General features: G+C 37.4%; 1 protein-coding gene across 3 annotated transcripts in view; it reads right to left on the bottom strand.

Moving 5' to 3' along the window:
* Positions 1-26,657, bottom strand: part of LOC139959049 (large neutral amino acids transporter small subunit 1-like) — a 50,296-nt gene that overhangs the window by 20,899 nt on the left and 2,740 nt on the right. For all 3 annotated transcript variants that reach the window (XM_071956590.1, XM_071956600.1, XM_071956609.1), the window contains exons 3-10: positions 17,029-17,157; positions 16,063-16,162; positions 13,520-13,564; positions 11,935-12,058; positions 9,055-9,158; positions 7,316-7,412; positions 3,014-3,163; positions 566-743 (exon numbers count right to left, since the gene is read on the bottom strand). In XM_071956590.1, coding sequence (XP_071812691.1) covers positions 566-743; positions 3,014-3,163; positions 7,316-7,412; positions 9,055-9,158; positions 11,935-12,058; positions 13,520-13,564; positions 16,063-16,162; positions 17,029-17,157 — 927 coding nt within the window. The remainder of the gene's footprint in view (positions 1-565; positions 744-3,013; positions 3,164-7,315; positions 7,413-9,054; positions 9,159-11,934; positions 12,059-13,519; positions 13,565-16,062; positions 16,163-17,028; positions 17,158-26,657) is intronic.

Here is a 26,657-nt window from a genome sequence, read left to right as displayed (position 1 = left end):
TTCAACTGACTTTAACAATCTTTTTTTGCAAAAAGTTTGTCAAATACTGTTATTACGTAAGTTCAAGCTCAAAACGACACACTGACCGAGTCAACCCAAATATGTTTGGAAATTATATGAGGTGGAACCTAGTTGGTAAATAAATGATAAAGAGCCTTTAATGGATTTTAAAAACAAACGCTGTTTTAAAACTATGCAAACATTTGCATTTGGTGTATATACCCATATGTATATACACACATACACATTCACGCATATGCACAGACACACATGCATAAACACCCGCACACACAAATGTTCAAAACTGGAACATCTGCCAAACAGTTGAAATGAATTATGTATGTACACTGAAGAGTTCTCTAAAAAGTAATTAGTGATTTGGTTTATAGTATTTAAAGAATTTTCCGCCATGTGAGTCATTATGCCACTTAAAATTTAAACTGATTTTCCACGAAGCAGCAGCTACCCTGTCAAACACAACGGTGGTACTACTCGAAGATTATTCTTTGTTTTAGCGACATCTGAAGGATACCGCTAGAAATTGGACGACAGAACAAATACTTACTTTGAGCAGAGGTGACTGAACTCGGAAACTTGTTCCACCAGACAAAGAGCAGATAGACTGGGATTCCAGAGAGGAAAATTCCAATCCCGATAGCTGTATCCCAGGGAGCGCCCACCACACCCATTATCACCAAGAAGATGCTAGCTATCAGGAATATGATAGGCAAAGCTATGTTCACCTGACAAAAAGATCAAAAAGACAACATGAATACATATTTCAATATAACACTTTCGGTACCATTCCCTGAATTAAGGCAACTGAAATAAGCTATATGCCAAGAAAGTTGGCTGGAGCATCACCGCTGATGAAGCATTGATGATGTCTGAAAAACAGGCATAAAATTCACCAACCAATCTTTCTTTCTTCTGAGAATGTCTCGTTTTATAGATGGATAAAGTGATTCCATTGTGTGATTTTATTAATGTGGTACTGGAGACCAATCCCACTAACTACTAGGCACTGATTGTAATGAAAGACGATAGATCGCAAGAAACATTTGTCACATGAGTGTAGGAGTGTTAGCTCAATGGTTAACGCCGGTGCCTTCCAATCATAAGGTTACCGGTTCGAGTCACTCCAAGATTAATGCATGTCGTCCTGTTACAGAGTTGTTGACAATTCATAATCATGGACGTTAAATATGAATCTAAGAAACTGACTTCGGTCAGCCTGCGGCTTTGATAAGCCGACGATTGGCTTCTTCGCGAGTTCCTGCTTGCAGGAGGATCTAAAATACATACATACATACATGAGTGAAATGTCACATAAATAAAATCCACTACTAATCATTATTTCTTCTTAGTATGCGCTGGGTTTAAGTTTTTGGTATAAACTGCTTCTCCTCCTTTTCTTTCCTTTAAAATTGATTGTTATACAACCTTGGACAATAATGCAAGTACAAAGCCAGTACAAAGAATGAAATTTCAATAGATGTCATCTAAGAAATGGAACAAGCTATCCAGATTGGAGAATGAACCAATGTCTCTCCTTTTTGCTTGGTTTCTTGTTATAAACCTTTGAAACATAAAAGACTTTGTCATGCCAGTACGGCAGGGACACCAATGTTTTGCCACACCCATTAAATACTATTCCATAAACCAATCTTAAGTTGATCACAATCAAAAATCCTTCTTGAGTGCTTCACCAAACTAATGTTGATGGAATATATTGCTGGATTCTAAGATATCAAAAGATATCCAAAAATGAAGAGTAATAAATTAGTCTTTACTGAAGTACCAGATAGCAAGATCGTCGACGAATTGACTAAAGTGCGTTGACTTTATTGGCTGGATGATGTCATTGACAAAAATGTTATATGATAAAAGGGGACTGAGCCTTAGGCAGCTTGCCATATAACTTGAAAATTTACTGGGACAAACAAAACTTGTGTTAAAAAGAAAAGTGATCCAATTATTCCACAGGGAATTTTCATCTTGTACTGTATCTTACTACTTGCCACAATCCCCTCCCCCCCCCATGTCAGAACCTAACCCCTCTCTGTTCCTACTCACTGAAATAAAAGTTTCTTTTAATACAAAAATATTCAATCAGCTTGACAAAGTTCATTACCTAGTTGATAAATGTTGTATTATATTACAGTACAGTGGATGCTGTTCCTAGTATTGAACCCGTCAGTAAACAAAATCTTTTGTTCCGCTAATTTTTTTTCTTCTTATGCAAAAAAAGTTGCAGGCAAAAAAGACTGCCCTGGTAATCTAGGTCATGCGAAAGGGGCCACTAAGCAGTTCTGTTATCTGCATGTCCATTTCAGAGTATTTCAGAATCCTTCAGGATCTCCCTTTAGCTGTATTAATATTCTTAAAATTAAGTCTGTTACCAAAGGGTAATTCCCAGAAAAACAGCTCTTCTTTACTGGCTGGAAAAAAATTTGATATTGTTGCCATCACTATTAAACATCTCTAGCAAAAGCAATATTTAAATCTAACAAGTTTTGATTTTCTGGGATTTATTTTGACTCTCAGTTTGCGACTCCATGACTCAATATTATACCTTTGAATGAAGGTAAAACATTAGTCTTAACCGCAGTACAAGATAGCGAATTGCCTAAAGTGCGTTGACTTAAGGTAATTGCACTGGATGACACTGTCATTGACAAAATTGTTATATAATAAATGGGGACCGAGCCAGGTAGTACCAGCTTTGAGAGAAAGGGATTGGAACTCAGACTGTTGAAGTTTATCATCTACAATGTACATGCCTGTTTAATTTACTATATATACAAATGTACGTCATGCAGCGGGCTTCCCTAGATTACCAGTGAAACAGATTTTTTATCTTTCCATCAAGGAGACAAGTTCACAAACTATGAAGACTAAGCATTGCGCTCTATAACAAACCTCTTTTTAAATATTCTTCATACATGCAATTTTTTAAGCAAACTTTTGTCAGACTTTCTCAGGTTAATTTGACGATTTCTTGGCACTGTACCTTGACGGGTCTGGGCAAATCCGGTTGAGAATAACGCAGATACAGCAGGCCAGCGATGGCCGCCCCAGTGGCTGACCACTGAACGAAACTGAAGTAGTTGATCAGCTGACCGATATCACGTGCCAAGAGATACAGCAGTGATAGAATGCACTGAAAAAAGATTTAAAAATGAATGTTTAAAGTATGAAACTATGTTAAGTATGGAAAATATGTAAATCAGTAACAAATATGTCAAAGGATAAAGATTTATGGGGGTAAGGTGGGAAAGACTTGGTCATAAATTGCCACCATCGAGGTTATCCAGCGAGCAAAGCCCAGGCCTTCAAACAAGCTGCCTATTTGATGCTTAAGATATGAAGTAAATACAAAGTAATTCCCTTGATCGTTTAGTCACAGGTTCGTTCAAACGAGACTGTCACCACTTTTGTTGATAGCAACGGTTCCTCCTCTCTTAGCAGATGACAGATTACTGCAGTTAATAATATTGCAGGCATGCTCATTAACCTATTTGTTTTAATTTTTCCCTCACAATTTTAATGCTTGAGGTAATAAATATAATATGCAGTCAATATTAAACACCTAGGTGGCTATAGATGGTGGTGGTGATAAGTCTTATATTAATACAGAATCAGCTGGTAGAGAATGCCAAAAGCTGTCATGAGATAAACAGGCCGACAAAGTCTGATAGAATATAGTGATATGTAGCGGGTATCGACTATCAGCAAACGTTGATAAAATACCCTCAACTGGTGACTCTGAATATTATAAAATAGCAAAATAGAAAATGATAGCAAGTATATGTAAACAAAACAAAACAAAAAACAATAACAATAAATCACAAAATAAATTAGAAAGATAAGACACACAGACACATACAAATGCGTTAATACTTTCTAGCTGTGCACATCAAAACGTTGTACCATCTAACTTTATATACGGTTAAAGTTCAAGATCCAACATGAAAAAACAAGGGGTGTGTTCGATCAATCATTACGAAAACAGATAAATTAGATAGTGTCGACATGTACGCAGGTCTAATTTAATGGCATGTGTCAGCTAAAATTCAAAGACTATTGGCAAGTCCTGTCCACCTGAACTTCCCACCTCTATTCTAAGAAGCTATCAGTCTTGGCAACAAGCCTAGTCTCAATTTAGTTATATTTATACCTGTTCATATGTAAATCAGCAACCAACTAATAACTGATGATCCATCCTACACATCTGAAGTTAAACGTGTAGGATCGTGCCAAGAAAGATGTAAGAAAAAAACCCAAACAAATAAAAAGGCGGGTGAGATTCTGAACAAATTAAAGTCATGTGGGTTTAGCACAAATAACTGTTTGATATCAATAACCAATATCTTATCTTTCAATTTCCACAGATAAAACTCTACATACAGATTACTATCATCATATCAGCTCATTTATGTCAATATGCTTTTGTGATATAAACAATTCTATTTCTGTAGAAACTTGATTGAATTGTTTGAATTTTGAACGACAGATATCAATCAGAAACAATTATAAATTGTTATCGCAATCTTATCCATATCACTAAACTGATAAGTTAGTGACTCCCACATATAGCCAAGACAGAAATATATACACATCAAAATTTTATACTGCCAATCACTTTGAGGAAAGGTCAAAGGTCACAGAATAGTCAACTTTCTAGCCTTCACAAAGAAATTCTTATAAGATGTTTTAATTCTTTCTAATATCATTCAATGCTTGTGTGCACTAAATTTCAGATCTATTGCTGGATTTAATTTTATTTCTTTTGTATGAGGCAATTTTCATAAAGAAGTTATGCTATCCAGGCTTGAAATAATTGAAAACTAAATTTACAGTTAACCTGAAAAGTTTTTCGCCTGTATGTCTTTCCCTACAGATCACAATAGCTCAGTCAATGTAAATATGTAAACATAAATATTGATATATACCTAAATGTTACACATGTACTGCAAACAATTTGTAACTTCTCAGCAACTATAAAAGTGCTCTAATGTTAAACGTTGAAGGTGCTATTTAAACATTAAATCCATGAAATCCTTGTTGCACACGATGCTAACTTTAATCGTACAGACCAATTCTCTGTGCAAATTTCCACCATTCATTTGGTAGCAATATTATTTTTTTTTGTCGTCTTTGGCTTCCCTCAGAAGTTTTTTTTCTTTAGTCTCAGGCTGGGATGCAGATAAATGTGTGTGTAACTGCTAATACGCAATAACAGCATCAACACAGAGAATGAAGCAATTATCAGCCGGAAGAGAGAGATCCTACACGGAAGAACAGAGTTCTGAAAGAAGCGCTTCAAGGGCTTCATAAGTTTAAAGTTGCAAGCGTAAGAAAAATGTGCATTATTAACAGAGATAATCTAACTAATCTCTTCACGAATCCTGCAATATCCTCCTCCAAAATCCAACCATTCATAAATGTGTATAAACATGCAGTCCATTAACAACGTCTTTTGTCATTTAAATCCTCGTTTTCCTTATTTTTTTTTAAAGGCCTGTAGACTCCTACCCCAGGCCACAACATCCATGAGAGGGATACCTCCTGCCTGTAGACTCCTACCCCAGGCCACAACATCCGTGAGGGGATACCTCCTGCCTGTAGACTCCTACCCCAGGCCACAACATCCACCACTGGAGGGTAGTCACAACGAAGAAGGTGAAAACTAGTGCTATCAATTCATGGAACTGCTACCCGTACCCTGAATACGCTAAACAAGTCCTGGTAAAATGCTGTTGCAAACTCCTTCCCAAAGCCCTTCCCAAATGTAAAGGATACTAATCGAGCTGTGCATGACAATTTCAGAAAGTAATTCCTACTTCCAAAACACAAAAAAAGGCCTTGAAAAGTCCAGTTCCGAATAAATTAAAACAATAGAAAATCGGAGCTTAAAACATACGTCTGAGTGGTACAGTAGAATGAGAAGGGAAGGCATTGACCAGAGGTGTCTGGACATAGAGGGTACAAAGTGTTAAAAGTTACCAGCTCAGTTTAGGCACGGTAGAATGAGGTGCTGAGGTTGTGGCGGGACAGGTAAGGGAGGAGTGAAGTACATTTAGGGTAACCAAACAAAGAAGGTTGTATGACTGGGATCAACCAAACATGTTTTTGGGCAGTGACTTCATATATGAAAGCTATGACTGTGGACATGTTACTACACAAGATTTCATATACTGTTCTTTCTCAAGAAGCTATGCTATGTATTGATTAAAAGTGGTAAGCTGCAGTGTACAAAATATACACAACATTTCATTATCAGTAATTTTTCCATAATCGGACAACCTCTTGTTTCGAAGTGTCTAGATGATACAGGTTTCATTGAACTAAAAAATATGAACAACATTTATCCTGCTAATTTATATCATTTATCTCTTAACATTTATCCTGCTAATTTATATCATTTATCTCTTTTTAGGATCTAATCACTCCCCCCCCCCTCTAAAATAATCTACCAATGCAAGCCACATTATTTAAGCTTTATCATATCACGTTCCTAATAAGATAAGTACTTTTATCAGATAGAATACTAATACTGAATGATTTCAGCACTAAACGAAAACAATCTAAATTAACGCAAAGGATCATATCAAATCAATCTGCTAACATATACCGCCCTTGACTTGAGCCCCAATCTCTAAACGATGCAACAATTTTACATCTAAAGTCAATAAGTACTTCCAGATAAAAAGTGTCCTTCATTAAAAAGGAAATAAAAGTGTTATCAGAACTTGTCACATTATCAAAACCAACTATATATATATTGGTGGGAACTATCAAATGGGATCAATATTGAACAAGCACACAGTAAAAATGCTAATGATCAAGTAGGTGTGCAATCAAACAATCTGTTCATAGCTAGGGTCATATACCGCTACTTCGTACAGTACTAAAACGTAGTGTCCTAAATTTGGTTGACCTTACAGCAATGATATCATCCTGGCATGGCTTCATCCAGGTACTCACTGGTACATCACAGGTATCATCTAGGCATTGCTTCATCTAGGTACTCACTGGTACATCACAGGTATCATCTAGGCATGGCTTTAGAAGGAACATGTTTACCTTGTTTTACACAAAGGTGAAGATTGCCTTTTAACTTATCATCGACATTAATGGGAAATTTTACAAGAATTTTGTCAGTGCTGATGTACAGGTCGAGCCACAGCCAAGAACAGCTCCCAAAAAGTGTCAGCAACCAATGTAATAATCACACCAACTTACCAGAAGAAAGGAAGTGGTTTTCAATTTTAGCAATAATCGATCAATCAATCAATCTGTTTATCCTCACCGTTAACACCAAGGAGAGCATCGGCGTCTTTCGCTGCACGTTGATCATAGCCATGCTCTGAGGTAAGTGACCCATGCGAGCTCCGACAAAGTACAGACTGAAAAGACAAAATGTTCAGGGTTGTTGAAGAAAAAAACACAACATAGTTTATGGAGACTCATGCAGCATGCATGTGAATATGCCAGGGTCCCTTTCTTGCAGGTAGGCAGTTCCCTAGCCTTGCAGAGGTTTACTGCCAAGAGTTTCTCCATGAAGCTTACTTTTCCATTATAATCTGGTTATACTACAAATTGTTAAATTATTACTCGACTCTTGGGGATGGTGTAGGATGGGGGGCTGCAGTGGGGTGGGGTGGTGGGATAGGATGCTCAGCAGTGGGATTTTTCAAAATTCAAATTTATCAGCGAACATTGCATTTAGGCCCAATTATAGACCTACTTTTATAATCTAACTATGCTTCAGAGTGCACTATTCAACCTTTCAAATTTATGATCTTTTTGCTAACTGAGAGGACCTTAAGACCACCCTACAATAGGAGTCATATACAACGAACCCCACATCTGCAATCTGCTTTTGTAAAATTTTGGATCTGCCTAAGGCCCATCAATATAGGTTCATTCCTCTGTACCTAAATTAGTCTGGGGAAATAGGAATGTGTCCCAACCAACCCCTCCACAACTTTGAAATCCTGTGCACTCATAGAGTTCTTGATGGGAGGCATCCAATCAATGGGTTGCGTCATTGGGTGCATCGCATCCAAGCATGTCCCATCACCACAAAGTCTGAAATATTTGTACGTAACCGGCTACCATACAAACAAGAAATGACACGTTGAATTATCCTGGTATCAAGTTTCACACTAACAGTGCAGAACAGTCGAAAGCTTAGAAAATGTTGTCTGAGATTACCCTCCCTCAATAGTCAACACCCCGGCTGTGATATGAACAGCTGCAATAGACAAAATTCACAGATCTAGACAAGATATCACACAATTTTTGACCTGCAAACACTGTTGGTGACCCCAGAGTCCAAAGTCACTTTGTAAGCAAATTTCTTGTTTTCAAGACGCTTTTCAAAGGAGGTTACTTCAAGACACTTTTCATTTGTTTATTTTTCCCTTCTGTACAAACCCTCCAAACCAATCTTAACCCAGGTTCAATATTATAAGCCAGTTATGGGGAAGAGTCGGGTCAGAGCCTTCCAGAGTATAACTCTTTAGATCCAAGCAACAAACCATACAAAAAAGCAAAACAAAAACATGAATAAAAGTGTTTTCCTAAGACTTGGTGCTTACCAGTTCCTTAGCAGTCTTGCCCCATTCCTCTTACATCTTTCCCCCATTCCTCCTAGCATCTTTCCCCATGCCACCAGCCTTCTTTACCCTGTCCTCACCCCTTATCTCTCCATCAGCCCTTCCCCACTTCTGATCCCTTCCTTCCCCACCAGCCTTTCCAACCAACTCCTGATTCCTTACCTTTGCCATGAGCCACTCCCATCCACTTCTCATCCTCTCCCATTCATTCCTAATCCCCTCCCCCTTCCCTCCCCACAAGGCTTTCCTACTGTACACACACCTTATCCCTTTCCCCTCCTCCATTCTTCACTAACTCACTTCCACTCCCCCCACCCTTTGACCCCCACCACCAACATTCAATACCTTCTACTAAATCCTAAGAGCTACTCTCTGATAGGAAAGTCTCTCTCAGTCTGGACACCAGGCAGCAATACGCCATACTCACCGAGACCCAGTTAGCAGTAGTCCGTTGACTCCACCAAAGGTTGAGAGAGCAACAGAGATGGGCATGATGAATGCCATCACACCAAGGAGATTTATACCAAATGTCTGAGAAACAAAATAACAAGGATCAGGACAATAAATTCATGATATTAAAGTACATTGTAGTGAAAACTTTTATCTTATACAAGTTTCATTTTGTACGTACTGTACCTCTGGTAAAGGGTTCCCATAAAGATACTAGAATGGTCACCCATGGGTCAAGTCCAAACCCTCAATCTGAGTAATATCATCACTCATAGATAATGGCCAATACTTAATTTGACATCGTCGTCACTGTTAACCAACGGTGTACACAATTTGATCTTGGAAAACACTTGGACGAGTCTGGGATTATGAAATTCTGGGGAAAAATTTGGGAGCAATTATAAAGTTTCATACCTTTCGAGGATGGCACATCTTGTAAACAAACGGCAAATATATTCCAATAACCCTTTGTGAATACATACTTGTGAATACCGTACACAACGCCTGGCAGTTGGATCCTACCAGACACTCACGAGAATAAATATGTAACACGTTCTCTCACTTTTGTTATCAAGATTAATTCTTGAAGATGGTTCACCTTTTGATTGATTTTACTCTAATTTGTGTTTCAATTATTTTCAATTATTTTGCACTTTTGGAATGATTTCAAATGAAGAAAAGGAAAAAACACAGAATAAATTAAATGGAGTGTTTTGTCATGTATCCACCAATGCACAAATCACCTCAGAAAACTGATCATATGACAGAAGGAAGACAATTAACATGGCACATGAGACTTGTTGTGGATCAGGTAAAAGGAAGCAAACATCACTTTTCAAGTTCTGTATAGTGCATTTGGTTCAAAAGTTCATACAAAGACTGCCAAACAATATTTATCTAACTAAGAAATCATCTCTTACAAAGGAAATATTTTGGGGAAATAAATGTAATCCCTTGGAATCACTGTGAAATGGATTAAATCTTTTTTCGAAGTCTGCCGGAAAGGTATGAAACAACAAATAGCATTTGGCAACCCAAATCCGATGGACTGGATGATGGTATGATCTAACGGGCACTGATTCAAAGTCACATGGGGTCAGCTCGACAAAAGAGTTACCAAGGAAGAATACTCTTCCTTCAAACCACAGGAGTGCATCTCTAAATATGCATACAATAGTGTTCACCATGGAAACAGAGAACACACACTTGTTTGGCAAAGATCCACAAATTGGATGGATTTGCCCTGATGCAAAAAGGTTAACAAATCAGACAAAACAATGGATGAAGCTCACCAACAAAAATCACAATTTTTTTGGGAGAAGAAAACTTTTGTTAGATTTTGCTTCGTGGTTGAGGGCTGAGATTCAACTCTCTGACAGACAGTGGGGTGTAAAATTACATGTCACGAGGAAGAACGGCGGTATTAATATCAAAATATTGCATGTCACACTAGACTACAGCAGCGACAGAAATGATAAACATGGACTGACTTCCCTTCATGAGGAATTATTGTAAGGGGAATTTCCCATTCAGTAATAATATTAAAGTAATCTCCTTTTTAACACCATTCACCTCAAAGGTTTGTATTAAAATATGAAATTATTTTCCATATGTAGAGACCTATGTCTATTGAAAAGGGATAAGGAAGCCAAGAGGCCGAAATGAAGTTACACAAGCCGCACCAGATGTGTTTATGTTTGCTTTTCAGAAGGTATGACAAAGAGTCATCCAGTATGGTGATGGGCACAATAAACTACATTGTGTTGTTGTGAGAATGATATTCCAAAACAACATCATGGACATTTTATCAGCCACATTTCAGTCGTTAATATTCTACAGATCAAAATCTGTGATGACAAAGAGCTTTTCAGAGCCTGGGGACTTATAAGAACACCTGTACATTGAACATATGTTGATTTGTACATTGAACATATGTTGATTTGTACATTGAACATACTGTATGTTGATTTGTACAGTGTTCTAATACTGTAGGTACTGTTTGTAGTCCCAGCCAAGGTTTACAAGTGGGAGGCAAATTAAATCTGTCATGTCACAACCTTATTCATACTGCTGTTACGATTAACGATTTGGGAACACTTTCAAATGTCATTTTTTGTGTCAACCTGTAAAAAAATCTGATGAGCCTGCCATATGCTGTAGTGCTTTTCATTTGTTTTGCCTCTAATCAAGATAGAACTGCAATAAATTCTTTCAATACTTCCTTGTTCATGATTGAATCAGCTCAATTTTTAATCATCAATCAATTTTAGCCTACCAGAGCAAAAACTGGGCAATAAACTATACTGTACAGTTAAAAGTTTAGTCCGTGCATGTGTTATTAAGGAGTTACTGATATAGCACATGTTACAGTAGCAGCCCATATACAATGAGTACACCGATACTCTGGCAGCGTAAAAGATTCCTATAGAGTGCAGTTTTAGAAGAGTCCAATCATGCTGGGTAGTAAGGCAGTGATGACCAACACATGGCCTTTCAGGTACTGTCAGTTAAACTCAATTCACAGGTGACTGCCAGAGAAGGAATGTTCTTGTATCTGGGTGGTCATGCATTAAAAGTTTTTCAAGAAAGATAGGGTACCTTTTAACTCCAGGAGTAATTTATTTTTATATTGAAGAAAACATTTGGGCAGATGTTGCAGACAAATGTGGGTCAATTGCAGGTATTTGATGAGTGGTTGCAAGAACCAGTCCAAAATGTAATATGACTCAAAGATAATGCCACTTTTGTACATAAAGTCAAATGTGTATCTGTGTCTGAGAGGGAGAGGGGGAGGGGGGGGGGGGTGGTTTCACCTGATTATGTTCCACCAAAGGAAATGTTGTATCTGGATACTTACTACTGCTACAGCCTGACTAGCTAACAATTCTGCTGGGGACATGGCTGCAAAATAAGCAATGTTTGCTAACACGTAGATGACTGTAACCATGGGTACGGAGATCAGAATAGCACGCGGTAAATTTCTGCAAGAACAGAGAATCGGCAGTGGAAGGTTAATAAGGTATTTATTGAAAAACATGAAATTAATGAACAACTAAATATGATAAACCTTTACATAGTACAAGTTAATTTAATGAGACCTAATCAGTATGAAGAGGGTAAGAGCAAGGTGGAGGTGGAGAAACAGGGACTATGGTTACACAGTTGCACACATCATTAACTACAGACTAACAGACACTTGTCCACAGTTTTATCTCACAGTGTACTCATTAGTAGTAAATCTCTATTCAAATCCACAGCCTGTATTATAACAGCCACAGTATTAAAGAGTGCAGTGATCCCTCGTAACATTAAACACCCGAGAGCCCAGTCATAATGCATCATTTGTGTGGTCATCATCTCTGGAATAATACTATTAACTTCACTTCCCTTAATACAGCAGCAACGATTCTAGTCCTTGATATAAAAACACATAGAGAACATGCACAACAGGATATGACTCTCTCCTAACCATGCCTACTTATAATCAGCCTCACACCTACAGTAATTGTTCTACAGACATGAGCACCTACAATTACTTCTTCCAACAAGAAATGGAGACTATATCCAACTCATTCCTGTAATTAAGTGCTATTGTTTTTAATCATGATCAATTCTGAGTGCAATCAAATCCCTATATATTCATTTTTTTAATCGGTATTTTAATCATCTACTAGAGGTCACTGTGCTGTGAACAGTAACACTGAGCCTAAAATAACTACATATGAACACCGTTTCAGAAGTGATCAATTTGGAGAGAGGAAGGGCCAGTCGGGCCTTCAAATTAGGGATATTCACTGGCTGAATGCCAACTGGTTGATATTTCACCAGAATATATTAAGAACTTAAACTCAAGATGAAGTCCATTAACAATCTACAAGTCAGTCAAAGAATCGGTGGCATGATTTTCCGTACCGAAAATAAGCCCTGTATGTATTTATTACTGCTTCTTATCAGTGAATATTATCGAGGCTCTCTGAAAATGAAAATCAAGTACAGTATAAACTGATGTGTGTTCAGGAAAAAGCCCTCGATGGGAACTTCAAGTTAGCTAGTAGATTTTTGAAGCACTGGCATTTTCCAGCAAGTGCCTAAACTTGTACGGTTCTAGGCCTGACAGTATCGTTTTTAACAATTTTCAGTGGCTACAGTTTTAGAATCTAAGCATTGTGTTTAAGGATTGTCATGCATATGCATCAGGTCTCCACTTCAGCTCTAAGGGAGAGAAGGTGGCAAAAGTAGGAGCAACAGGGATTGCACATTTAAGTGTACAAAGACTAGGTACTTTACAAAGTGTAACAAAAAGTCTTCATGGTAACAGCTAGAAATATTTGTGCCACAAAATTGGACATCATAAACAGCAAATGTGTCCCTTCATTAAGTAAGTTACCCCTGCCCAACAGAAAAAGGTGAAATTTTTACATCAGCGATTATATAATCCTTACCTGTAGGGATCTTTCAATTCTTCTGTCACAAAGTTAAGATAATTCCTGCAAAAGATGACAAAATACCAAAATCTGATTACTTCTTACAGTTACACAAACTTCTGCGGTTTAAGAACCATGTTCAACCGAACAATAGTAATCACAGAATCACAGGGCGGATATCCCAAAACTTACCGTGTTTGGAAACTTACGAGTGACAAGCTTACCTGTCTACTCACAACCTCAGCGATCGATGACCATCTGCCAATGACCCCTCCTTCTCTTTCTACCACCAAAAGTTCTTTTCTCCCCTTCTTCTTTGCAGTGCACATTTCTCTCATTAAACATGGATTGCATATTTTTCTAGATTTCTTTCCCTTTCTCATTTATTCTCCCTAAATGTACTGCTACAACTACATATTCTCCCTACATGTATGTAGTGCTACAACTACATATTCTCCCTAAATGTACTGCTACAACTACATATTCTCCCTACATGTAGTGCTACAACTAAATATTCTCCCTAAATGTAGTGCTACAACTACTGTACATATTCTCCCTACATGTATGTAGTGCTACAACTATGTCTCCCTACATGTACTGCTACAACTACATATTCTCCCTAAATGTAGTGCTACAACTACATATTCTCCCTACATGTATGTAGTGCTACAAATACATATTCTCCCTACATGTACTGCTACAACTACATATTCTCCCTACAGTGCTACAACTACATATTCTCCCTACATGTATGTAGTGCTACAACTATCAAACCACTTCTTTTCCACATTATACACTTTCTTTGACCCTTTCCTAAAAGTTCTCCCTGCTATGATTGCTTACCCAGGTGCATGGTGAGAAATAATAGCTTATGATTTCCTGTTACCTTTTTGTACCCCAAAAGAGAAGCAGTGTTTAAACTACAGTTTTGGGTGTGCACACATGCAACCCTATAACACTGCATAAAAGTTGGCAAATAAAAGGCATGTTTTTCCTCTCAAAACTTGAAATGCATGCCAAGTTGAAATGCACTGTACGCCAAATACAAGACAGTATTCACGTGAATTACATAAACAGATTGCTGGCATTAATTTAAAACTTGGGCAGATTTGACTATGGGTGCTATAACAGGACCACAGCTTTCAGGAAAAAAATCTGTCCCTTTTAAAATTTGATATTCACTAGATTTCTGCTCTTACATCCATCTTCCATGCTTGTACCCTCCCTGTCCCCCTCAAACCCACTCCACCCCCCCCCCTCCCCACTACAAATACCACACCTTGTACCACTCAATCATATTATTTATTGATACTAACTAATTTTGTCATGTTTGCCCTGTCATTGTGTGAACCAGTTACTATATTAGGCCTAAAGAATGTTTAAGGAGGCAAATCGGAGGTCAAAACTTAGTTGGGTACCCAACAGGGGTCACAGAAAAGTAGCCATTGTTTCAAGTAGACATTTAGCCACATTGAGAGGATTCCCATATATCTGTGTGTGTGTGTCTGTATGTAAATTGTGCTATTTTTTCCAGCATAGGTACAGTAGCCCTTGACAAAGATGCCTGGCAGATGCAGTAAGATCTAATAAAACTTTACCAGTTAAAAGGTAGATGTACAGTAGGAAGTGCAAAACAACAGATTGTGGACACATATGAGAACAAACTGAAGGTATTGTGTTGGCTGTACTCCAAAATGGTTCAATATGGTTTACTGTAAAGAAAGGTCAAGGTTGTTTCTAAACCAAACTGCAAAGCTTCAGCTAACAAGTGAGCCCTGAGGGATGGGGGGGGGGGGATAGGAGGATGGCCTGAGTGCATGATAGAGAAACTCACAAAAGATTATCAAAAGCGTACTGTATATGAAGAATATATTGGAAATATGAAGCACTTACTGGTCAACAGTGTGAACCATCTTGGTCAACCAAATAGGTGAATTACATTGCCACATACCAACTACCTGCATAGTTGATTGCCACTGGCAATGTAGCATATATACTGTCATATACATGTGGTGAGTATGCCGTATGCAAATAAAGCATTCAAACTTCATGTGATCACAATGTTCACAAAAATTTAGAAATCGAAGGAAACTTAGATGTGTTTCACAATGGTGTCTACAGATTCACTGAGGTCGGAGAAGGCTCTTGATCTGCAGGAATGGTAGACTCGCATGGAACAGAGAGTGGGTGGAGCCTGGGGTATGGAATAGGGCGCAAGTCTATAAAACATGACCCTAGTTAGTCGGTCAGGTAGAAAAGCAAAGTGCATAAGACGACTGGAGACAGGTGAGAGAGGTACGAAGAAAATTATGTTATTTTGTCATTTTAGAAATGAGCAAGTGAAAAACTTTCCCCCACTCTTGAAACTCTTCCATCCACCACCCCACCCCCACCCCAACCCTCCTTCTCACTGCATTGTTTTAGGAGCAATGCAACTTTCTTCAACATTTTCCCATTCCTTTTGCCTGCTATCAATGTACTCTGTCATGGATACTTTTTAAGCACCTCTTCAAAAGAGAAATTTGGGCTAAGATCATAATAAATATCTGCAGTTTACTTACCAGCCTCCATAGGCAAATAATCCACCATAGATGGCTACAGCATAACTTCCCACATCTGTACTGGTATTAGCAAACATATTTTCAAAACTGCTTACCCTTCCTGTGAACATTAATGTATAGAGAATGGCTCAAAAACTATTCTTTTAGTCTTAAAGTGAGGGTGGGAGAATGATAAGGGCATTTACCGGAGAGGTCTGGGGCACAGAGGGTGCACAGTGTTAAAAGGTCACCCATAGAACGAGATTGCTAAGGTTGTGGGGAGACAGGAAAGCCAGGAGCAAAGTAAATACAGTATAACAACTTTCATTCATTCTTCTTAATTAATGTTCATTATTTATGAAAGCTAAATTAGCTCTTGTTGCAAGAACACACAAAATCTGTCACTATATGCAGATCTATCCTATTCTTAGTTAACATCCAAAAAGGTAACAGCATTAGCAGAAATCTTTTCTTTTACCAAAAGAGGTGGCCAGATTAAGTAACAACCTTCCATCCCCATCCACTGCCCTCCTATCTCCTCCTCCTCCCCTCCCCCCCCCCCTCTCTCCCTCTCCCTCTCCCATTTCCAACTGGTCTATTCCCTAGCCCTCTTCTGGTACAGTTGGGCCCCTGGTGATAAGTTATTCCAACATAGTATATGAAAAATGCACATTTAAAACCTTCTGATCTTATATTTGAACAAATAATGTAATAAGTCCACTTTTGAGTGGATACATCCTAAAGTGTTGAGGCAAGTGGATTGGCAACAATGTTTCATTGTGGCCTGCCAGATCAATTTTCATATCTACTATTGCCTTTAACATGATGGATGATGTTATAGCATGCGTAAAACAATTTATTTACATTTACCGGGGGAAAAACAATTAACAAGATACAAACGCATGTATCCAAGTTCATCGTAATCACTTCTTTTCTCTTTATTCCCAGGGAATAAAATTGTCGAAAACTTCAAACCTTTTCACTCACCGTTGAACATCATGTTGTATAATCCAACAACGATGATGATTATGAGAGCTAAAACTTTAGCCACCGTAAATATATCTTGTACTCTAGCAGCCCATTTCACGTTCATACAGTTTATAAAAGTCAGTATTGCTGCAAAGAGAAAAGACAACAAGACACTATCATACCAATTATAAAAATTATAAAAATGACAGTTTAGGGACTTCATCGCTAAAATGAGCAAAGATAAACAAGACACTACTACCCATTATAAAGATAACAGTTCAGGGACTACACGTATTATGTAAAACTATAAGTATGTATTTAAGCAGTGTACATTATTTCAATCGGCCCCTGTCATGGAGTGAGGAGCAATACCCAACTTGTTTGGTCTTTCTTTCTCCCAGTTTATGTGAAAGGTGAAAACAAATTGTAGCCCCCCCCCCCCCCGAAAATACAAAGTAGCTGGATACTGATTTTTGTTTCTTTACAAACTAAACATTTTGCACTATTAATGCTTTTCATACTGTATATATATACTGTATACAGTAGTTTTTACTAGAAAATTGCAACTTTTATATACGGAGGGGTATCCCCCTATTGATTGCACTCCTCCTACCCATGTCTCCTCCCCTTTTCATATACAGTAGGTGTCAATGTCAGGCTCCCTAACCACTGGAAATAACTTGGAAGGTCAGGAAAGTACTTGAATAAAGACATTCTTGATTTTTAAGGCATATAGGCCTACTGAAGATCGACCTGTAAGACTGTTTGCTTAAGGAAGCTCAGGTAACAAACTTACTGATAGGGGGGTCATTGGGGTGATGTTACCAGTTATTAGGCTAGGGTACAGTAGATAGGTGTGCGTAGTAGGTAAAGAAGACAGGTGAGTGAGGAGTGAATTAAATCTGTAGATTCACAACACAGCTCGATATATGTCAATTCACTACACTGCATTCACTCATACTGTAAACAGCTTGTCCTTGAAGATCACATGCAAGGATACCTAAAGTACTTCACACATTGTACAGATCTATTAACTGATAAAGAGTACTTAAGACCTCTTTCTGATCTAGTATATAGATCATAACAGACGAGAAATGAATGTAGAGAAGTGATAGTACTAGTGGAGGTCGATGTCATAATAATGCAGGTACTAGGCCCTTCAGTTATTGCTAATTGTTTGAAACACAGTTCAATTGTACACTAGATCTATGTTTATCAGTTAAGGTTTGACACATGATTAACTTAAAGAAGATGAGTACATGGACAGACTCAGACTGGGAGGGTTTAACTTTCAGATTGGAAGTACAGTATGGTACTGTACAGCACTGGTTACATGAATGCAGCGGTGGCAACAGCCAAGGCAATATTGGGGGGGGGCAATTAGGGGGCAAGGCAAATTGTTTGGGGGGGCCAAAACTATAACACTTATATGGGGATGCGTCTAAGGGGTTTCCTCTCTCCTTTGGGGATTTTCCAACAAGTAAAGTGACTCAGGCGCAAATGGTGCTATCATTTGACTATTTTTCACATTAATGCATTTTATTTGCATTAGAAGCTGTTTCTAATACAAACGATGAGCCTAGTAATTATATATTTTGGATAAGTAGCAGATCTGATACGGGGAGCAACAGAATATGTAGCATATAATTGTGTTTTTCACTATGTACACAGTAGTGCAAAAATATACCTGCGCCTAAATATACACAGTACAGGTATAGCAGTAACACACACACACCACATAAAAGTAGTAACCATTTGAACTGTATTGATAATTGAAATAAAGCATTGAACCCTTCTGGTCCTAAAAAAAAAAGTTGGGGAAAACATCTGCCTTCACACTGTAATTCCATGCATGACTATGAAAAACTATTTTTATTCACACTCTGATGTCCTTCAACACTGAAGGCATTGATTTGTGAACTTTTTAATCTGATGTTCTGCTTGCTGTGAACGATAAAGAATACACCAACTGGGTCAGTCATGCAAGCAAAATATCCTTCACTGCACAGTACATGCTGCACAATGGATTGACACACCATTGATGAATCAATCATCAGAGACAAACAGAATAGACCACTCTTCAGGCTACTGAATGGGGGAAGGAAGAAATGGCGGGAAATTAAAGGTGAACAAGACAGTCGTCTTTGCTAGGAAACAACAAAGAGATCATATGTAGAGAGATGTAGTGGGCGTTACTGTATTAGTACAGTCATAGTATGAAACTGCGTAACTTGCTGAACAAATTACATTGTTGAACTTCTTTACAAGAACAAACAGTTTTGTCTGTTATTCTCTAATCCAATATTTTTCAGTCCTCTGCGATTTCTTTCATTGTTTTAGTATGAATTGAATACATAGAAGTTTTAGAATTTGTTTGGATCACAAAAACTTTCCCCAAAAATTGTTTTGGTTTACATCATAAAAAAAAGACCTTGGTTGAGAAATGAAAGACACCTGGCAATGTTGTTTGTACCAAAAAAAATTATGCCCAATAAAAATATTGTAAAAAAAAACACTGTCATGCCACTGAAAATTTGGATCATATATCAACATTCTGCTATATAAAGGAACCTTTTAAACTGTTTGTGATGTCACGATTCTGTTTGGGAGCCCAAAAGACTATTGTAGTCTCCACTCTGTAGGCCATAAATTGTAATGGTCCACAGTATCCTTCTTTCTGTTAAACAAGCCTTTGCCTATAATGTATACAGCCTTACCACTGTGGTCACCTCTGTGGTCACCTCATTCTGTGTAAACATGAAAACCAAGGTTTATACTGGAAGTAACAGGTAGAGGAACAAATGGTGAAAGTCAATAAGATTCTGGTCAGTTTTGGTAAATTTATGGCAAAGTTCTACAACAGGAGACAAGTGAGAGAGGAGTGATGTAAATGCCAAAGTCAAAAACATGCAGCACATTTTTTCTGTGATATCCACTGTGTTAATCTGATCATAGATACTGTACAGTATTGTATGTATACCCTGTGTGTATGTACGGTACTCCATGACATTCAGTCTGTGCAATAACTGGCAGGCCAAGCAGTAGACCTATACTTGATAAATACTTATTTTTAAAGAGGTCATCACAGAGGACTCTTCAAGAGTCTAACCTACCTCTGTTATATAGCATTAGATTATAAACGTTCAATCTGCTATGAAATGCCCTTACAATGCACAATATGAGTGGCATGAGTGCCCTTTATATCCAGCCCAAGCTGTCGTTTATCTTTCTTTAAATCAGGGAAGACCTGAACTATGGTTAATTGTAATGTACAGTAGTAGCAGTCGGTTAATTAAAATGATGGTAGAGGCAAATCTTACCACAGAAACTGTACTGCATAGTTATGCTAGAATGAAGGTGCCATAGTTGTGAGGAGACAGGTAATTAAGCGAAGAATTTTCTTGCACTTTTAAATACTAACTATTACAACTCTGTCATCCTGATTTTATCATTTGTTAGCCCTCTCTACCTCAACTTGCCTCCTCGTCTCATTTCCATGGGTCTAGGTTATTATTCATCAGTTTAGAATACAGTACAAGATCATACTTATGTACTACAATATCATTACATGTAATCATACTTTAGGGGCATTTTACGACCAAATAATAACCGAATTAAATGGAAATTTTCATCATAGTATAATGTTTTACCGATTATGGGTGCCCTGTTCCATACGGTTCTTCTTTTACACCCAGTCTACCATTTTAAGTAAATACAATAAAACGACACATAAAGACGCATACTTTTGTCATACTTATCATACTCAACATTCAATTCCCCCAAGAAAAGTGACACATTGTACACTAGTGTCATTGCACTGTTGGGACTGTAACAGGGGATGCATACTGTAAATAACACAAGCACAAGTAGAGTCAGAATTCCTGAAAATGTTATTGAAGCCACGCTCTGATGACCAGGAGAAAATAAAAGAGTGGTCTGATTCTATGGTGATAGGACACTCCAGTGCTGGCTAAGGCTAGAGTACTTCTGCACTGTACTTTACATACAGTTTCTATGATCCATCAATGACACAGCCTGGTTATAGTCTCCAAGAACAAATTGACTAATTTAACAATGGTCTTCCTCTCTCTTTGAGATGCTGGTATCCCTGCAGAATTGAGGACTTCCTGTTTAAGCTATCAATTATCTCTTATGGAATGGTTCAAGAAGTGAGGCAAACATAAATAACTCCCACTACAGCTGGAGTGGAGTGAGGCAAGAGAACTGTAATAATGTTTCTCCCTACAAATATCGATTGATTAACGATTTATTGACCAAATTAATCAAATTCCTTTGAAATTTAAATCATATGGCATTGCATCATGTTATGTTGTACATATTTAACCATGTAAATATATGTGTTGTACTTAGTGAGTAGATGTTAAATCCCAAGCAGGAAATTACACGTTTGCGGAAATGTTTACAGAGTAAAAATATAAACATGAGAAGACTGGTACAGACAGATCAAATGATCAAAGACATGTACACTAGAAATACAAATAAATACAATTTAAAGAACTATAAATATGAGGAAGAAGCTGGAGGAAGGGAGAAGGAGATAAGAGGGGAGGAAAATATACGTAGGTCTACAGAGTAAACAATCCATAGTTTTGTGTGAAACGTAATTAAAATGTAAATTAAATAAAGTTCTAATATGCTTCCAAAGTTCCATTGGCTAAATGGCTTCCATTTCAACAGAACATTTTTAATGTACTTGTTCAAACCTGAGGGATAGTAAAAAACATTTGACCAAGCTACAATCGTCAAACTTGTCTTGATTCCTTCTTGTAGGTTTCTTCTTAAATTTGTTGTTGACAAAAACAATGTCAAATTTTAACCAATTCATGATACTAATGTACATGTATGTTAACATACGTGTATATAGTATCATGAGTTGGTTAAAATTTGACATTCTTTTTGTCAATTTTTTAAATTTGAAAAAAAATTTGATCAACAGTAGGATCGTAATTAGGATTCTACTGTTGATCAAATTTGTACGGTATGGTTATCTTTACGAAGAGACAAAAAAGATAGAAAAAACAAAAATCACGCTTTGTCTGTTAAATTCTTGCGGGACAATGCATTATATGGTTTGGTACTGAGACAAAGGCAGCTGTTTACTATTCTTCTTGACAGGAAGTCGAGTTCTGTAGAACCCAAACAAATGCAATTGGCTAATTGGCTAATTAAGAAGGCAACAGGGATCATCCGCAACCCCATCGGAGCAAATTAACAGAAACAAAATTAGAAACATCTCTCCTATAAGTGATAGCTTTCCAAACTAATGATAGTTAATGAAGCAAAATGAACTTTGCCATGAAAGTAGACTATTACCATGTTGCATAATTATGTCGAGCTATAATGCACTATCCTGTACAGGGTACACTATTCTGTACTATACAGTAATAAACACTAAACTGTTCAATACTGTAATGTGCTGTACAGTACAGTCCTGTGCTGTATGGTACTGTACTATCCTATACAGTGCTACGGGGAATAATTTATCCAGTGTTGCATGGCAAAATACTACGCCAAATAATGAAGTAACACAGCTGTGTACAGTGCCGCCTTAATTATGTGGCCAGGACAATAATTTGTGTAACCTTTCCAGATCGAAGGTTACCATAGGTGTGCAAATGTCCTAGTTTATTTGACTTAGCTTTAGCTTGTTTTAACCCACAGTAAAAAATAATTCATCCATGCTACCTACAGTAGGCTAGCTACTGAGCACCACGTAATAAAAAGACTGGCAACAAAAAGAAGGGCGCTGTAGTGTTTGGCTCTATTATGTTTTAATTACCTACAGTTCTTGTGGGCACTGCCATTGACTTCTAAAAAGTACTGTACTGTCTTATTATATTTGGTTAAAAAAAAAAAATAATCTTGCACTAAAGTGGAATTACCAGAATATGTTGTGGCATGTGATGCCAATCAGCCCACAGACCCATGGAAATGTCTTCTTGCTGTATAATAATGCATAGCATGTGTACAATTAAGCACAGTATGTGTATACATGATCCATACAGTATGCAAATTTGCACATGTTTTTATTCTCTGTACAAGCTGTCTGCCTACATTCATACTGTATATTTGCTTATTAAGTTGTCTATATGCTAGTATTGTAATGTAAATATCCACACCTGTTCAACTTTAAGCTAGACTATGTACACAGTATTTCTGTACTGTAGTGTACACTTAAATCAATTGACAGCCACTGCACTGAACGTTTATTGAGTAAAAGTGTAGTACTGTACTGTAGCTTAGTATAGTCTAATCTAATATTAATTTGTGTACTTTTTCTACTTGAGTCTTTTAGTACTAAGTATAACCAAAAAATGTTAAAAAACATGCATAGTTGTAGGAGTCATTCACACAAACAGACAAACCAACTCATTTGAATATGTTTTTTTTTTGCATATTGAGAGCAGGTTTCATATCAATTAGATTATTCAATCATAGATAAGCCAAACTCTTTATCAATTTCTGCAGGTACTGATTATGATCTAGTTTAAGCCAATAAAATTGTGGTTACATAAATTTCACGATGAAAATCATTAAATGATCGGAAACAAAAACTTTTTAACTCTTGCTAGAAGGCAGTAAACTTTACAAAGGGAATTCATTGTTGGCTCAAGATAATGCAAAGGCAAATCCATGTACCAGCATAAATTTTGGTTCCTTTTGAATGTACTTATTGGCCTACTGTACATGGAATATTGAGGATTATTCAAGTATTTCTGTCAACTGTACTTTTGTGAAAACCTACACATGATACAGAAGGTATCGCAGTCAGTCTGCAGGTTAATATCGACAGAAGATTCTACATTCCTAGCAATTATAGGCAATACGCGCGTCACAAAGAAGTGATGTCTTCGCAAGAAGGGCAATGTTTATCCATGTTCACTACAGTATAACTGTGAGGGTGTTGTGGTCAAGTGGTTAAGGCAGTGGACTTATGATCTCAGGATTACTGGTTCGAGCCCTGTGTCCTGCGTTGTGTCCTTGGCCCTTGGGTAAGGCACTTTATCTCCATTGCCTCTCTTCACCCAGGTGTATAAATGGGGACTTTCGAGGTGACTTGTAGTTGTGTGCGCCGGTTTGTGGCTGCACCCTATGGGAAGTTCCCCGGGGGACACGTGGCTGTGGTGCACTGTGGTGCCCCAGGAGAGATTGTTTGAATTGTGCACACTTTGGTGTGTAGGTGCGACAAGTTACCAATGACCAGGGTTAATTGTAAAGCGCATAGAACTTGTGGATTATGAGCTAAATACCGGAGTAATAATAATATAACTGGTCAAGGTCAAGCATTTCATAATATATGTTGCTTAAACATCTTTCTGTGGTGTATCTCTGTAGCCTGTACATAGTTATATTGGCAACAAAGAACTACAAAGTACTTATACTTTTTATGAACAGTACACTGTACAGATTAATTAATTGCATACGCAGAGGAAAAAATATACTATACAGTTCACAATGTGTGGCTATCCAATTTTCAGTTTTAGCTCATTTTGTGATATTTTATTCAATTGAAGGACCATATAATAGATGGGAAAACCTTGGATTTTTCCCGATTGAAGAATCACCTTATGGAAGCCCCCCATGGTTTGACGCCATGCACTACTATCTAAGATGCTAGGTTTCATTACTTCTAATGTCAATGCTGTTTATCCACTCAACTATATCAATAGCTAACATAAATTTTCACAGTGTATTACTTTTTGTTCAAACACTTCAAACTTATGAACAACCTAGATATAAAGAACCTGCTTTAATATTGTAAATAGCAGCAAAATGAACTTGACTGTCTCTATGGTTACGCTAGCTGCTGCATTACAATTCAATAAATACTGTAAATTGCAATTCACACAATAGTATGCAGACATTTTGTATTTATATTGTGTACTGAAGATAAATTCAATAAAAAAAATAGACCCTTTAGAAGGCTTGTTGTGTAATTCAGTTTCAAAATCCTAAAAACAACTTTGTACAGGCCTGTCTGTGTTATCGCTTAATAATCACTTTACAAGAACCTTGATTTGAAGTTTATTAACAAACAAATATATATATATTTGTTCTGCGTGCCACTTGGTAAATACTTCACAACAGAGATATGCTGTACATTAGCAGTGTAGTATCCATAAGACTGGAACGTTTGAACTCAAAATTCCAAAATTTGTTTCTAAGTTGCGAACCACTGTCACATGTCAAAGATTGCTGCTTTGCTACTCTATGCAAAAGTATGCATGTACTGTATGTACCACAACATTGAAAAAGCAGCACCCAATACTTAAAGTCAGGTGGAAAATAAAATGCCATTATACAGTCTTACGGTAACAGTGGCATATTTTCATCCCACCAAGTCAACAATTATTCCATTAATAGTCAAAATTGTTTCTTTAGAAAGACACGCACAGTACTGCAACCCTAGCCTTATTGGTTAGAAGACAAAATATACAGTATATACTGTATGTGTGGCAGATCAAACATTGAGCTTGTTGCTATGTACAGCAAAAACAGTTTTCTCACTTTCCTGTCAAAGCAACTCCAAAACATGTGAACCATATACAGTGATAGTACTTAGTATTTAATCGGGCACCATCTCATCTATGATCCCTCTACGTCATACTTTACATAGACTGTAGTACTACTGTATATCAGTCAGTGTCTGCAATGCAAGGACATACAGTATACTGTACATCTGAGTACTACACAGCAGGGATCTCGCAGTATTATTCTTAGTCTACGGTACATGTGGATGAATACAACACTTTCACCACAAATACAGTTTTCAATATTTACTCTTGATTCCTGAATTCAATAAAATTTCAACATCTTAAAATTCTGTCATTCACCTATGAACCTTCTCCAGAGACCTTACACATATGTGACTTTTATAGCCACAATAAGGAATTGTTGCGTAAGACAAAAGTATGTGAGGCATCCAGGACTATAGCACGGCCTATAACCTAACTTATTTCTGACGTCAAAGCTAGAATGCATAAATAAACTGAAACAGAGGTACACTGTACAGTAAGGACTGCCAAGTCTCAAATTGGTAACTACATCCAAGTACAATGTGAAAGACAGATCAATGTCAAACTTCTTAAAATAAAATTCACTATCTTCATTTTAATTAAACAGAACAGAAGGGAGGCCCAGGCTCTGAGGGTGGGGTGGAGGGGGGGTTCAAAGAGTTTAAACCTATTAATGTGGGCACAAATGAAGGGCTTAATGTACAAGATATTGCCTGATAATCAGTACACATGCATTGTGGGTCCAAGCACATACAGTATACACTGAACTGCAAGTCTAAAAATAAGTGAATTATATCTGAATTTGTACAAGGCCCATTCCTCAAACTCAAACAAGGTTGTGTCAAGGAGCGATCAATACAAGCCAAGCTTCGACAAGAGTGAATTTATCAAATTATCGTCAGAGTAAGGTAAATTAAATTACTGTATCAAGAAGCTGCAACACGATGTCGTACAAAATGTATATAATGTGCGTACTGTCATACATACAGTATGTTAATTATTATTTAGGCAGGAGTAATTTACTATTCATTCAGATAGTAGATTATCTACTTCAGATAGTAGATTATCTACTATTGCCATTTCTAATTCTTAACAATGTAGCTACAGTTA

Source organism: Apostichopus japonicus, chromosome 3 (assembly GCF_037975245.1).
Source record: "Apostichopus japonicus isolate 1M-3 chromosome 3, ASM3797524v1, whole genome shotgun sequence".
Lineage (NCBI taxonomy): Eukaryota > Metazoa > Echinodermata > Holothuroidea > Aspidochirotida > Stichopodidae > Apostichopus > Apostichopus japonicus.
Note: the sequence above shows the minus strand (reverse complement) of the source record. Positions and strands in the feature narration are given on the sequence as shown.